Here is a 14627-nt window from a genome sequence, read left to right on the forward strand (position 1 = left end):
ACCCTTGGTTCTACAGATGAACAAAACTGATCAGGACCACTGCTTGGGTGCTGCAGGTAAAAAGTCAGTTGGCCAAGATGACCGCGCCGGCTGTCGGAAGCCCGTCCCCACCTGCCATCATAATCAGATTCATTGGGGTCAAATCCTGCAGGTTTGCCCCCAATTTCTGGGAGTGGACACCACACTGGGGGCTTCCAAGAAGCAACTCATAATGCTGGGGGAGCTGGATGTCCACCCTGGGATCTTTTCCCTACAGAGGAACCAGAGGTTCAGAGGGTGGAGGTGGGGGTGAGGTCCACTGGGTGCAGTGCTGCGCTGGCCATGGGGGAGGGGCAGGATCATCAAGCTCAGAGCTGCCCCCCTACCCATTCTCAGGCAGTGGGCCTTGGTCTCTGTGGTACAGGGCTGCTTCTGCCTCACCACCTTGTTCTGAGATTCTCTGAGTGGTGTCCTGGAATAGTTATTGGTGGTTCTTCTTGTGAGGGACACTGAAGTCAGGAAAGATCTACGCTGCTATCCAGGTGACCTCACTAAAATATCTTAGGACATGAAGAATGAGTCAGGAATGGTACCACGCAGTGGTTCTCCAAGTGTGGCCCTGGGAGCAGAGGCCTCAGAATATTAAAATGTATTTTACAAGGATGTGGTCAGGACCTTGGTTGAAGCCAGTAAGAACATTTCTGGCTCTAATCCTAAAAATGGTATTCCAATGTAAACCTAGTTTCTGGTTTCTTAAATTTGGGAGCAGGATATTTAATTACCAAAAATATATTCTTACACCAGCAGCAAAGCCCAAAGCAGTACCAAAGACTAAAATGAAAAATATGGAGTAATAGGAGTGTTCTTAAACATGATGTTATAAAATTGAAAGTATACCTGGGCAAAGTCTCAAGCTATTGTTTTAATTTAGTTGAATTAACAAATATTTACAGGATTAGCTCTGTACCCAGAAGTTCCTGAAGCAAATACGTAGGATGTTTCATAAGAGAGTGGTTTGGGAAGTGACACCCTCCACTTAAGCCCTTTGTCACATTCTCGCTGAGGTGATACTGAGGAAGTAGCTGAAGTTCTACTCCAGTACCTATTCAGTGATATGCATTTATCATTTGTTAGTTCCCTCTTTTTAATTCCTGCTTTAAATTCTTAGTATGTATTCATGTTAAGGATAATTTTAAGAATATACACATAAAGGAAATTTTTGGATCTTGATATTGGGCTTACTAATTTTGGTTCTCTTGCCCAATTTTTTTCTCCTCTAGTTAATTCTAAAACAAAGTATAAATTTAACAGAGCCTTTACTGGGTTCTGGATTGGTGTTTTTCTAGTGTACTGAAAACAACACTGTTTTTCTTTGGCAAACAAACAAAACACCCAAATGAATATTTCATTGCAAAGTACCCCCTTGCCTATTAAACCAAAACAAAAATCTCTGCCCTGAGATCACAGGCTCAGAATAGCAAATATAATAAATTTATTTTTTATAAATAAGATCTTTATGGAGGTTAAGGGTAAATCAAACTCTCCAGTCAAGACATCAAAGGAATACAGGGCATAACTTCTTGCCCATCACCTCCATCTCAAGAGTATCCTCTGCCCTAAATATTGAGTTATCTGAAGTTAAAGTTAGTCATTCTGGTATATTTGAGTGTTACCGTTGCACTTGAAAGATGTCTTTTAAATTGCTATTCTGTAAGAATGGGTGGTAGCCAGTAGCCCACTGAGACAAAGTAATGTCGGTCCTTCTAATAGAAATTATGACTGAGCATTTAAAAAATCACTATACAACTTTGGGAAATAAATTGAGGTATTCTTTATTATAACATATTTACATACTTACAAAATAGTTTTTATGCAATACATCATCCTGCGTAGTATCTTAAGAATGAACTTCATATTCTGGGAGTAAAAATCCAAATTTCTTAATGATATATGCATAACCCGACATCTTTCGGACCACAAAATACCTTCAGTTTGGCTTCAGAGAACACAAATACCTGTTTAGAATTTTTTGTAGTCAAGAACAAAGCATATTCAACAACAAAGTAATTTAGTTGACACTGAGTACATCGCTAATTTGCATAATTTTGAATACATGCATATCCTTTTTCCCTTAAATTTACTAGTACAGTTCTATTTGGTTTCTATTCAGTCATCTCAATTTTCTACCTCATTATTCCTTAAGACAAACCAGAGAATGGGCAAGTCATTGAGAGACAAGGAGGAGAAAACTAGAACTGCTTAAGTCTTTCCAACTGTGGCACCACTCTGGTTCCAGGGAACCTGACAGGCTTATTCACTGAAGGGTCCTGAACGGAGTCATCTGAGTTCCTTCTGTCAACTGAGGTTGATGCTACGTTACTCGTGCTGCCTTTTTCTTGTTGTCTTTTGCACCACTTAATTAAAACACCGAAGTATACAAGCTGAGAACATTCACTGAGTAATTCCCCGAGCAAAGAATCACAGACAGGACCCCAAGAACAGTGATAAGAACCGTGTCAGGGACTGGTTTTCCTGAGAAGCTTGAGGGACTCGTAGTGGGACTTGCCCTCAGAACTGTTGGTGTGGGTGGAAGTGGGCAGGGAGGGAAAAGGCCAGGGATGGCTGGGTGCCTGGGGAAGGGGACCGGGCCTCAGGCTGACGGCTTGCATGTTGTATGCCTGCTCATTAGGACGCTGCCTGGCTCACACTGCCCAGGCACATACAGGGTCCTGAGTTCTTTCTCTTGCCCCTTGTATGACAAATCTAAAAATGAAAAGATAAACACAAGGTGGGGAACACGGAGCTCATGGAGTCGGTCATGCTTAGACAACTTTCAAAGGTAACAGAGGGCCAGAAAGAGCCTGAGGCCAAAGCAGAGTATAGGTTCATCTTTTCCACGCGCCCTTCCCTCACCTTCCTCGCCTGCTCACACTGTTCCAGGGAGCAGAAGGCTCGGCAGGTGAACAGGACTGGAAATTTACCTGGCTTCACACAAGCCTAGAAGAATTTGAGGACAACTGGAAAACTGTCATCAAAGTGGATGTCCATGTTTGTGAGTCTATGAAAATAGCCATCAGAAACATCAACTGTTTAAGACTTGGTAAAATAAAAAGGTACTTTTTAAGGATCTTTATTCTGTATAACAGGAGGGAGAATGTCAGAAATACTCCAAGTACGGGCATCCTTCATCCCTAATTGTGATTTGTCAGCAGGCCAATGCCATGATAAAATATGGTTAGGAAAGAGGAGCTTTTTAAAAATAAAGAATAAAAGCAAGTGGTACAGAAACACTTCTCTTTTATTAATCAGATAAAGTGTTGCACAAATAGCAATAAAAGCGGGGAGAAAAGCATTCTAGCCCTATTACACCACAGCAACTGGTTACATGCCTTTTCTCTCCTTCCTTTTAATGACAGACAAATCTGAATTTCACCCAGCAACCATACAGTGCTTGGAAATGAACACAGAGTTGTGAAATTAATGCTTCTCATCCTCAGGTAAAAAAGCAAAAATCAAGTAAGTACTCAAAATAATACAAAGCAAATGTTACATGTAATGACAGTGCAGGGTAATAGCTTCAACACCCTTTATAAGATTGTGCTGATTAATTTACATATAAAGAATTGTATAGACGAGTAAATAAAAATTAAATTACATTTATGTAAGAAACTGTTCAAAAAGTTATATGAACTTGCATACATAGAGTCCAGAGTAAAAGACAAACTACTTAAATTTTGATTTATATAAATCCAAAAATGCTAAAATATATTATGTGGGGTTGGAAGGGGGAGGGAGAAGCTTTCACTAAATACAAACATGATGGACTAGATAAACCAGGCTGAATATTAAATAGTTTCACTGAAAACTTCCATCAAGAGTAAAGGCAGAATGGCACCAAGTTAGAAAAGCAGTGTTTAAGGCAATCTACATATTAAGTAACCTTAATTAAAACAGGAGGCATAGAATCCCATAAATAACAAAGTTTAATTCCTCTGAAAAATGTCTGACAGTTGAGAAAATGAGTGGAAATAGGAATAATGGACACTGTCAGAGTTTACTTGGAAATATCGAATAGTAGTATATAAAAATAACCCAAATGCTTCTGATTTAAAATACAGTCAAATCATGTGCCACTTAATTGTCATACAGCAACGGAAAATAAAACCTACTACTGCAGTGTTCCAGAGTATAAATCTGTGAAATGCCAAGTCTTACTTTGAAAAAAATCTTAAGATGTGTGTCCATCCATGGTAACAAAAATAAAAAAAAACAGAAATCACTCCCGTTATTTTGGCCCATGTGAATGAAAAATATGCATAGAAATGTCCACCGTCTCCCTGCCAGTTGGGGTCTGAGGGTCAGCTGTTGAGCACACGGCTCAGCGTCACACCTGAGATCACTGATCACCTGCATGCACAGAAAGTGTTAGAATAACAGAGAGAAATCATGAGATGAACGACACATGCTTCAATGAATTGTATCTTCCTAAACAACAAAATAATCAAGTACATATCATTGAATTACATGTCATAGCACTTGAATTTGCACCTTACAAATTTGGTATATCAAATTGTCCTATAAAAATATTGATATATTTTTTTGAGAACTGCGGTACGTGAAATGACACGATCACAGCAAGGATCTGTTTGTTTTCATCTACTGGAATGACACCATGCCTTTCTAGCAGAGAACAAGGGCAGCCTACAGGCAAATTATCCAGACTGCTGCATTTGGAGCTCTCTACCCGGGGATGATACAATAATGTCTTTACCGCCAAGTTCCAAGTGAAGTCGTCTCAGTGTCCTGGGGCAGTCTTCCATCACACGGCCCGGGGGGGCAGGCGCTGTTTGTACATGCCAGCAATGGCTTTGGCTGCGCTGTAGATCATCTGCCGGCGAGACATGCCGGTGAATGTCATGTGCCAGTCAGTCCGGGTCACGTTCAGTAAGCTCTTTTCCAGGACTTCACCCACTGTCACCAAAAGGCCTGACCACCTCAGACTGTAGTCCTGGGGCGTCAGATTTTGAGCCTGTGGAAAAATGAAATTGGGTATGACTTATAATGCACTTTAAAAAATGACTGGGCCTAGCTCTAAGTGACATTCCGAAGTCTCTCTCTATGCTACTTTTAATACAGATGACGACAAACCAAGAAACACAGCTACCTGGGCAACAGAAGAATCAGAACAATACTGCCAACACCTCCTCTGTGGTAAGCTCATTTGATGGTTCAGATGTCTTTTCAGTCTTAACTTAATGACGCCGTCTAACAGCTCAGCATCCAAGAGTTTAGATTCCAGTCCTGTCTGTGCTGCTTCAGGTTAATAGTAAAAGGAGTGCTGAGAGAGCGCACCTCCACCCCAACTCTTCCTATCCTTTTCCATGGTCCCTCCCTCATGAGTGTGCCCTTCTGAGCCTTCCCATCATCTGAAATAGCAATTACATTTTTACTTGTGTATCATCTAGTCTAGTAGACGTCTGAGGTTCTAATGTTTCATCAGTAAGTCTGACTTTTGTGTTGATTTTCCAGTTAGCATATCCCAGTTAGCTAAAAGTTAATAGTACAGTAGCTATTTCTATAGCAAACACATTTCAATTCTATTGAAATCCTTTTTTCTTCTTTACACAGTTCAAACATTAACATATTAAATTGATTAGCTATTGCTTGACCCATCGGACTGTTTTTGGGATAGACTATTAGGTTTGTGATGTTAGGATCTACAATTAAAAATACATACATTTGGGGCAACCCCGGTGGCTCAGCGGTTTAGCACCGCCTGCAGCCCGGGGCGTGATCCTTGAGACCCGGATCGAGTCCCACATCAGGCTCCCTGCATGGAGCCTGCTTCTCCCTCTGCCTGGGTCTCTATGTCTCTATAAATAAATAAAATTTAAAAACAAAAACAGAAACATACACTTGACCCTGGAACAATGCAGAGTTTAGGGACAATGACCACCTGATGTAGCTGAATATCCACATGTAACTTCTGTTTCTCCCAAAACTTAATCACTAACAGCCCACTACTGACCAGAAGCCTTAGTGATAAGTCACTTAATACTGATTTTGTATGCTACATATATTCTTAAAGTAGGTTAATAAGCTACAGAAAAAAATGTTAAGAAAATCAAAAAAACTGTCAAGTACTGTACTGCAAAGAATCCACTTCTAAGTGGACCGGTGCAGGTCAAACCCATGTTGCTCAAAGGTTGGTGTTATCTCTGCCCACCCTACCCCCTGCCACCTCCCAAGCTCACAGGGAGAAAGGCTGCAAGTTGCCTAAATGACCACTGGCCAATGGGTGAATCAGTCATGACTATACAATGAGGCCTCCATACACACCCAAAAGGCCAGAGCTGCTGGGTTGTGAACATGTGGAGATGTAGGGATGTGGTGGGCTAGGAAAATACATGGAAACTCTGCACCCTTTCCCTAGGACCTTGCCCTCTACATCTCTTCCAGCTGGCTGTGCCTGAGTTGTATCTTTTCATCATAAACCATCTAGTACTCGAGTAGAGAGGCTTCCTGAGGAGGGGGTTTTCAGAACCGATCTGTAGCAGGTGAGTCAGAGGCACAGTGATAAACTGAATTTGTCACTGGCATCTGTGGTGGGGGAGGGGGGCAGACTTGTAGGACGGAGTCCTTATTCTATGGGATGTGATACTATCTACAGGTAGACAATGTCAGAATTGAGATGAAATGTCTCACACTTGGCTAGAACAGCCCTGGCTTGTGTAAACATGTAGCTTATGAAGAGCAGGGATGAAATGAAGAAACTTTGGTTGCTGAGTGGCCCACATGGTCACTACTGAAAGGGAGCAGCATCTAGGCTGTACTCAGTCAGTAAAGGTAAAATTACCAATGGATCCATCTCCTGGAAAGCTGGTTTACTGGACACATAAAGAAATGCAAACTATTAAGAAAAATGCCCATTAAATATTTGGTTGGTGTCATCTACCATAGCTAAAGTAAAATAAAATGCTGAGTCTGGCCTTGATGCTTGATCAAGTTAGGGACACAAGTTGATGGCATTACAATAAAAATCTGTAAGGAAACTGTAAGGTTTGAATAGGCCTACATGCAGTGGTCTTCTTTTACCTGGTTGCATTTTGGAGAGGGACGCGATAGTCCACTGGAGGAAGTTTCCACAACTTAGTACTGTGAAACAGAAGGGATGTGAATATGCCCTTCAAGTATTATTAACTGGACACGCTATATGAGAACCAGTAAGACCATCTGAGCCCACACACAGTGTGGAACAGAAGATGGCATACTAGCAGGGACAAATTTTCCATGGCATAGCCTGGCATGGAGCTCAGACTGAGGTTTATGGCAAAAATCTGAGTGCTGTCCAGCAACATCTACTGGGACTTCAGAGTAGACTATTTCCATTTAGCATGTGTTTACACTTCCTAGTAGACATTATTAGGTAAAACTACCCCTTTCACTGAGGGATATAAAATTATTTTGAAATGTGAAATAACCAAAATGTCTAGGAAGGTGTTGGAGAAATACACTAATAAGGATGACACTGCCTAAGGGCGGGGCAAGATGGCAGAAGAGTAGGGTCCCCAAGTCCCCTGTCCCCACCAACTTACCTAGATAACTTTCAAATCATCCTAAAAACCTACAAATTCGGCCTGAGATTTAAAGAGAGAACAGCTGGAACGCTACAGAGAGAAGAGTCTGCGCTTCTAACAAGGTAAGAAAACGGGAAAAAAAATAAAACAAATAATCAAGTGGGGGAAGGGCCCCCCGAGGAGTCGGGCTAAGGAGGGGGCAGCAGCGAAAGCCTCCAGGACAGGAAAGCCCAGTCCCGGAGAAGCAGGAACTTTTTTCCCGGAGGGAAAGGCGCTTGCAGGGAACTCGGGCAGGATCCCAGGAGGGGCAGTGGAGCCTCCAGGTTCCCGGGGTCACTAACAGAGGAAGTGTGCCTGGGGAGAGCGCAGTAAAGGGCCGGAGCGCATGCCTGGCAGGGCCTTGGGAGCAGCTCAGGCAGTGGCTCCGGGCGAACACAGCACACAATCCTGCGCTCCCCTCGAGACAGGCGGAGGCTGGAAGGGCACAGTACAGTGAGGATGCTCCTGCCAGAGGGCGCCCCCGAGCTGTTGAGGTCAGCACCCCCCGCCCAGGGAGCATCCAGGCCAGCGTGGACTGGGAGCTGAGGTAGTTACTGCAGGATCAGACTCCAGGGCTGGAGAGCTGGCCACCGCCAGTGGTGGTGTTCCTCCTGCTGTCATGCTGTGCCTGGGACAGAGCGGGGCCACCAGGGAACAGGGGCCTCATGGGGTAAATAGCTCCCACCAAGCCTGGCACCTGGCAGGGGATGGGGCAGCTCCCCCAGGTGCACACACCTTAGAATCAGCACAGCAGGCCCCTCCCCTAGAAGACCAGCTGGAAGGACATGAAAAGCAATTTCTTGACCATGCAGTGCTGGGAAGCTCCAGGGGAAGCCGAGGGTTTTACAGTATATAGAACCAGAGGATACCCCTCCTTGGTTTTTCTTTTTGTTCCCTTTTTTTCCTTCCTTTTTCCAGTACAACTCGTTTTTAGTTACTCTGCACTGAGCAAAATGACTAGAAAGAAGAACTCACCACAAAAGAAAAAATCAGAAACACTACTCTCTGCCACAGACGTACAGAATTTGGATTACAAGTCGATGTCAGAAAGCCAATTCAGAAGCACAATTCTAAAGCTACTGGTGGCTCTGGAAAAAAGCATAAAGGAATCAAGAGACTTCAAGACTGCAGAATTTTGATCTAATCAAGCAGAGATTAAAAATCAATTAAATGAGATGCAATCCAAACTGGAGATCCTAATGCCCAGGGGTAATGAGGTGGAAGAGTGAGTGACACAGAAGACAAGTTGATGGCAAGGAAGAAAAAACAATTAGAAGACCATGAAGAAAGGTTAAGGGAAATAAATGACAGTCTCAGAAGGAAGGTTCCAGAGGGTGCCGAAAGGGACAGAGGTCCAGAAAGTGTATTTGAATAAGTCATAGCTGAGAACTTCCCTAACTTGAGGAGGGAAATAGGCATTCAAATCCAGGAGATAGATTCCCCATCCTAGAAATCCATAAAAACCGTTCAACACCTTGACATTTAATAGTGAAAATTGCAAATTCCAAAGATAAAGAGAAAACCCTTAAAGTAGCAAGAGACAAGAGATTCCTAACTTATATGGGGAGACTATTAGATTAACAGCAGACCTCTCCACAGAGACCTGGCAGGCCAGAAAGGGCTGGCCTAAAGGAGAAGAACATGCAGCCAAGAATACTCTATCTAGCAAGGCTCTCATTCAGAATAGGAGGAGAGATAAAGAGCTTCTAAGATAGGCAGAAACCGAAAGAATATGTGACCACCAAACCAGCTCTGCAAGAAATACGAAGGGGGACCCTATAAAACAAAGAGGAAGCCCAAAGAAATAATCCACAAAAACAGGGACTGATGAATAGGTATTATGATGACACTAAATTCATATCTTTCAATAGTAACTCTGAACATGAATAGGTTTAATGATCCCATCAAAAGATGCAGGGTTTTGGACTGGATAAAAAAGCAAGACCCATCTATTTGCTGTCTAAAAGAGACTCATTTGAGACACCTACAGTCTGAAAATATGAAGGGGTGGAGAACCATTTGCCATTCAAATGGTCCTCAAAAGAAAGCAAGGGTAGCAATCCTCATATCAGATAAATTAAAGCTTATTCCAAAGACTGTAGTAAGAGAGGAAGACGGACACTATATCATACTTAAAAGATCTATCCAACAAGAGGACCTAACAATCATGAATACTGACGCCCCTAATGTGGGAGCTGCCAAGTATATCAATCAATTAAAAACCAAAGTTAAGGCATACTTAGATAATAATACACTAATACCAGGAGACTTTAACACAGTGCTTTCTACAAATGACAGGTATTCTAAGCACAACATCTCCAAAGAAACAGAGCTTTAAATGATACACTGGACCAGATGGATTTCAGATATTTACAGAACTTTATATCTAACGCAATTGAACACACATTCTTCTCAAAGCCACAGGGTACTTTCTCCAGAATAGACCACATACTGGGTCACAAGTCAGGTCTTAACTGATACCAAAAGATTGGGATTGTCCCCTGCATATTTTCAGACCATAATGCTTTGAAACTAGAACTCAATCACAAGAAGAAATTTGGAAGAAATTCAAACACGTGGAGGTTAAAGACCATCCTGCTAAAAGATGAAAGGGTCAACCAGGAAAGTAGAAAAGAATTAAAAAGATTCATGGAAACTAACAAGAATGAAGACACAAGAGTTAAAAATCTTTGGGATTCAGCAAAAGCAGTCCTGAGAGGGAAATACATCGCAATACAAGTATCCCTCAAAAAACTGGAAAAAACTCAAATACACAAGCTAACCTTGCACCTAAAGGAACTGGAGAAAGAACAGCAAATAAAACCTACACCCAGCAGAAGAAGAAAGTTAATAAAGAGTCAAGCAGAACTCAATGATATAGAGGCCAGAAGAACTGTGGAACAGATCAACAAAACCAGGAGTTGGTTCTTTGAAAGAATAAGATAGATAAACCATTAGCCAGCCTTATTAAAAAGAAAAAAGACTCAAAAATCATGAATGAAAGAGGAGAGATCACAACCAATACCAAGGAAATACAAACAATTTTTAAAACATATTATATGATCAGCTATGTCAACAAATTAGGCAATCTAGAAGAAATGGATGCATTTCTGGAAAACCACAAATTACCAAAACCGGAACAGGAAGAAATGGAAAACGTGAAAGGCCAATAACCAGCGAGGAAATTGAAGCAGTCATCAAAAACCTCTTAAGACACAAAAGTGCATGGCCAGATGGCTTCCCAGGGGAATTCTATCAAACGTTTAAAGAAGAAACAATACCTATCCTACTAAAGCTGTTCCAAACAATAGAAATGGATGGAATACTTCCAAGCTCGTTTTATGAGGCCAGAATCACCTTGATTCCAAAACCAGACAAAAACCCCACCAAAAAGGAGAATTATAGACCAATATCCCTGATGAACACAGATGCAAAAATTCTCAACAAGATACTTGCCAATAGGATCCAACAATACATTAAGAAGATTATTCACCATGACCAAGTGGGATTTATCACCGGGATGCAAGGCTGGTTCAATACTCGTAAAGCAATCAACATGATAGATCATATCAACAAGAGAAATAACAAGACCCATATGATCCTCTCAATAGATGCAGAGAAAGCATTTGACAAAATACAGCATCCATTCCTGATCAAAACTCGTCAGAGTGTAGGGATAGAGGGAACATTCCTTAGCATCTTAAAAACCATCTGTGAAAAGCCCACAGCAAATATCATTCTCAATGGAGAAGCACTGGGAGGGCACTTGAGCACTGAGTGTTATGCTATATGTTGGCAAATTGAACTCCAATAAAACAAAAATTAGAAAAAAAAAAGGATGACAATGCCCAGAAAAGTTGCATTAATATAGGAATAGTTTATGTAGAAGATCATGATGCCTAGAGAGACAATCATAAACTCAGCCACTTTTCCCCTAGGACTCACTTGGAAGCCACGGGAAAAGCTGTGAGAACCAACTGCCATGTAGACAGTGTCTTGTGAACAACTCTCAAAAAAGAGCTAGCTGCTTGGTTTGCAGATGGCAGTTCCAAGGTGAGTGGACAAGTGTGTCTGGAAGGCCACAATCCTGATGGAAGAAGGTAAAAACAAATGACCTCTGTGTGCTGAAATGCACCCTATTTTTGCAGCAGTGGTAGAAAATACTGACTCAGGGGTAGTGGCCAATGGTCTGGCCACAGGGTCAGGCAGGAAGGCGTAATGGAAACATGACCTATTAAAATCATGTCCATATGGAGCACAGCCTTGTGGAAATCAGTCTGAGAATCTGAGGGGTACAATGAAGTAGGACACAATCCCAACAAAACTTCATCTGGCTTTGGAAGGTGAGTGGAACAGACAGCAGACACCCCTGCTTTAGGTGGCCACCCAGGTCCTCAATACAGGAACAGAACAGAAGATACTACACCAATGTGGATGGCTGAGCATTATTTCCCAGAGTAAGGAACACACCTGACAGCTCAAGTCTACTTTGATGGAGAATCACAATGAGCAATTGAAACCCAAGTTGTCTAAAATGGGGCAGATGAAAGCATACAGTAGGTGCTAGCTTACATGACTTCAGGAACATGAGTAGGATGGAAAGGAGTATGGATACTGGACAGAACCCTCTACTTCCCTATGGATCTGGGGCAGGGGGGTAGGGGAGGATGACAGTCATGACTAAGGATGAGGATGGGTGCCAGGGAATCCCACCATGTGATGAGAAGCCTGGAACTTTCTGTCACTCCCCAATGACTTGGGGAAGGGTACAGATGGGGAGAGGGTCTGGAGGTTGACCCAATCAACAAATACCAGTGATTCAAAAATGCCTATGTGACCAAGTCTCCATAAAAACCCAAAGGGATGGGTTTGGGAGAGCTTCTGAGTTAGTGAACATGACAGATTTGTGAATAACATAGGGTTCAGAGGGCATGGAAATTCTGCCCCCCTTCCCCAAATGTCTCTTCTACCTGCTATTCCTGACTTACAGCCTTTTATAGTAAATCTGTAATCTAGTAAGCATGTTTCCCAAGTTCTATGACCTGCTTTAGCAAATTAATTGAACCCAAGGAGAGCGAGAGGGTCATGAGAATCTCTGGTTCATAGCCAAACAGCTGACAGTCTACACTTGCGAATGTCTGAAGTGGGTAGTGGGGGAGACAACATCATATCCTACAGATGCAAGACTATCTGAAGGTATATAGTGTCAGAACTGAGTTGAAATGCAGGATACCCAGCTAGTGTTAGAAAACTGGTGGCATACGGGGGTAGGGGAACAGACTCCCTATATTGGAATTGGTTCTAGAACTTTTTGTAACATTTTTCCAGTACAATTCAAGATTTTATTAATTGTACCACTGGTTTTGACATTTAGCTTTGAAGTGATAGTCTACTGTAATTCGGGGGCTAGTCTCATAAGGTAAAATGGAAAACTGTCAGTGAATAATACTACTACATCAACAAATTAGATGAAGCAGCTGTTGGTCTAGGAAAATAAAAATTGCCATAGTTGATTCAAGTATTAGGTTGAACTACATTAAATTGACTTTCTGACTTCAGAGAAAGCAAATATTGTCAGTTTCATATGATTCAACCTAATTACCTCAACAAAGCAGATGGAAGAATATTCCATTCTGAAAATATTGATGAAGTTTTCCACTTTATCAACATTTCATATTGAAATGAATTTAATGTTACCATCTATAAATTTTTCTGTACTTTTGAAAGGAAATTAGAAAAATTAAGTAAAAGGTTCAATAAGATTAAGAAATTCCAAGCATTAATTCCCAATAATTCTCATGTAAACTGTAAACCCCAAAGAGAGCCACTGATTGCTTTCTAAACATAAAAGCTGACTTTCTACACGAGGAACATATGTCTTTTCATGGGAGCAGATCCAGCAGCTTTTATCAGATTCTCAAATGCCTAAAGACCCAAATAAGTTGAAGAGATAGCTTTGAAATGACATTTAACAATGTACCTTAGAACAAATGTGATGAAAATTTTATGAAATGGAGGACAGGAAAAATTCAACAAAATGCCCTTTTGTTTGGGAGTACTAAGGCTCCCCTGTAAACCTATATTTACATTCCATTCTGATCAGGAAAGCATGAAAGGAAAGGAATCAATCCTTATATACCTTATGCTTCCGATCTTCTATGTGGACAGGTAAACTAAGAGTTACATTTTCAACAAACATAAAGACATACACCTTTCATTTAAGGTTTCCACTTGTTACAAAAGATGAACAGACAAGGACAAAAGATACAGAAACAGGGGAACCAAAATAGTAGACAAAGGAGAAGTAAATGAAAAGTAAACATACAACCAGCAGAACAGGTAAAATGTTACATCTGAAGAGAAGGGAGGTACTCAATAAGGAAGAAATCAGAAACTGAAGAGTAAAGAGAAAAAAGCTAAAAGGGAAAAGAAAGTGGTGAAATCAAGAATATATATCCTATCTCTAGTAAAACATCTAACACAAACTTGTATCCTGAGAACAGTATTTTTTTCTTTAAAACAAGCTGTGGCCAGTTTTATTAAAAATTTTGTGTGATTTACTTTTCACCAGTCTGTTCTGACAGGCTTCTAATGATATCAGAATAACCTGGATCAATGATAGCCAGAGTGCATACTCTGTAGTATTTCCCACATGCTATGCCCAATTCAATATTATTGCCACTGTAGTGATGGACACCAGTTTTGGTCAACATGGTGTAGTATTCCATTTCAGATTTCCTCAAAGCAGGGCAGTTGTTGGCCAGGATGACCAGTTTCGCTTTGCCATGTCTCATCATTTTCAGGGTCTGCTTGTACCCCAGCACATACTTTCCACTTTTCATAACGAGTTGGAGCCTAGAGTTGATCAACTCCAGCGACTTTTTCGTCATCTTTGCAGCCACCATCTTCCTGCCTTAGATGCAGGATGGCCCCAACCAACAGAGGCCGCCAAAATGGCCAGAAGTGAGAAAGGAAGGAGTTCCCATAATGCTGAAAACAGTATTTCAAGTTTCACGAAGAAGAGAAAACTAA

The 14627-nt window shown here is 41.5% G+C and overlaps 2 protein-coding genes across 3 annotated transcripts in view; both read right to left on the reverse strand.

Moving 5' to 3' along the window:
* Positions 1-3259: 3259 nt before the first annotated feature.
* Positions 3260-14627, reverse strand: part of PRRC1 (proline rich coiled-coil 1) — a 46561-nt gene continuing 35193 nt past the window's right edge. The window contains exons 9-10 of one of the 2 annotated variants that reach the window (XM_041762750.1): positions 4751-5008; positions 3260-4386 (exon numbers count right to left, since the gene is read on the reverse strand). In XM_041762750.1, coding sequence (XP_041618684.1) covers positions 4799-5008 — 210 coding nt within the window. In that variant the 3' untranslated portion in view covers positions 3260-4386; positions 4751-4798. Of the gene's footprint in view, positions 5009-14627 lie in introns of both variants that reach the window. The other variant, XM_041762749.1, reaches the window with a different exon arrangement.
* Positions 13074-14618, reverse strand: LOC121495374 (60S ribosomal protein L30-like). Its single transcript, XM_041762751.1, has one exon. It carries the CDS (start codon positions 14498-14500, stop codon positions 14153-14155), a length of 348 nt encoding a protein of 115 aa, XP_041618685.1. The 5' UTR covers positions 14501-14618; the 3' UTR covers positions 13074-14152.

Source organism: Vulpes lagopus, chromosome 7, assembly GCF_018345385.1.
Source record: "Vulpes lagopus strain Blue_001 chromosome 7, ASM1834538v1, whole genome shotgun sequence".
Classification (NCBI taxonomy): domain Eukaryota; kingdom Metazoa; phylum Chordata; class Mammalia; order Carnivora; family Canidae; genus Vulpes; species Vulpes lagopus.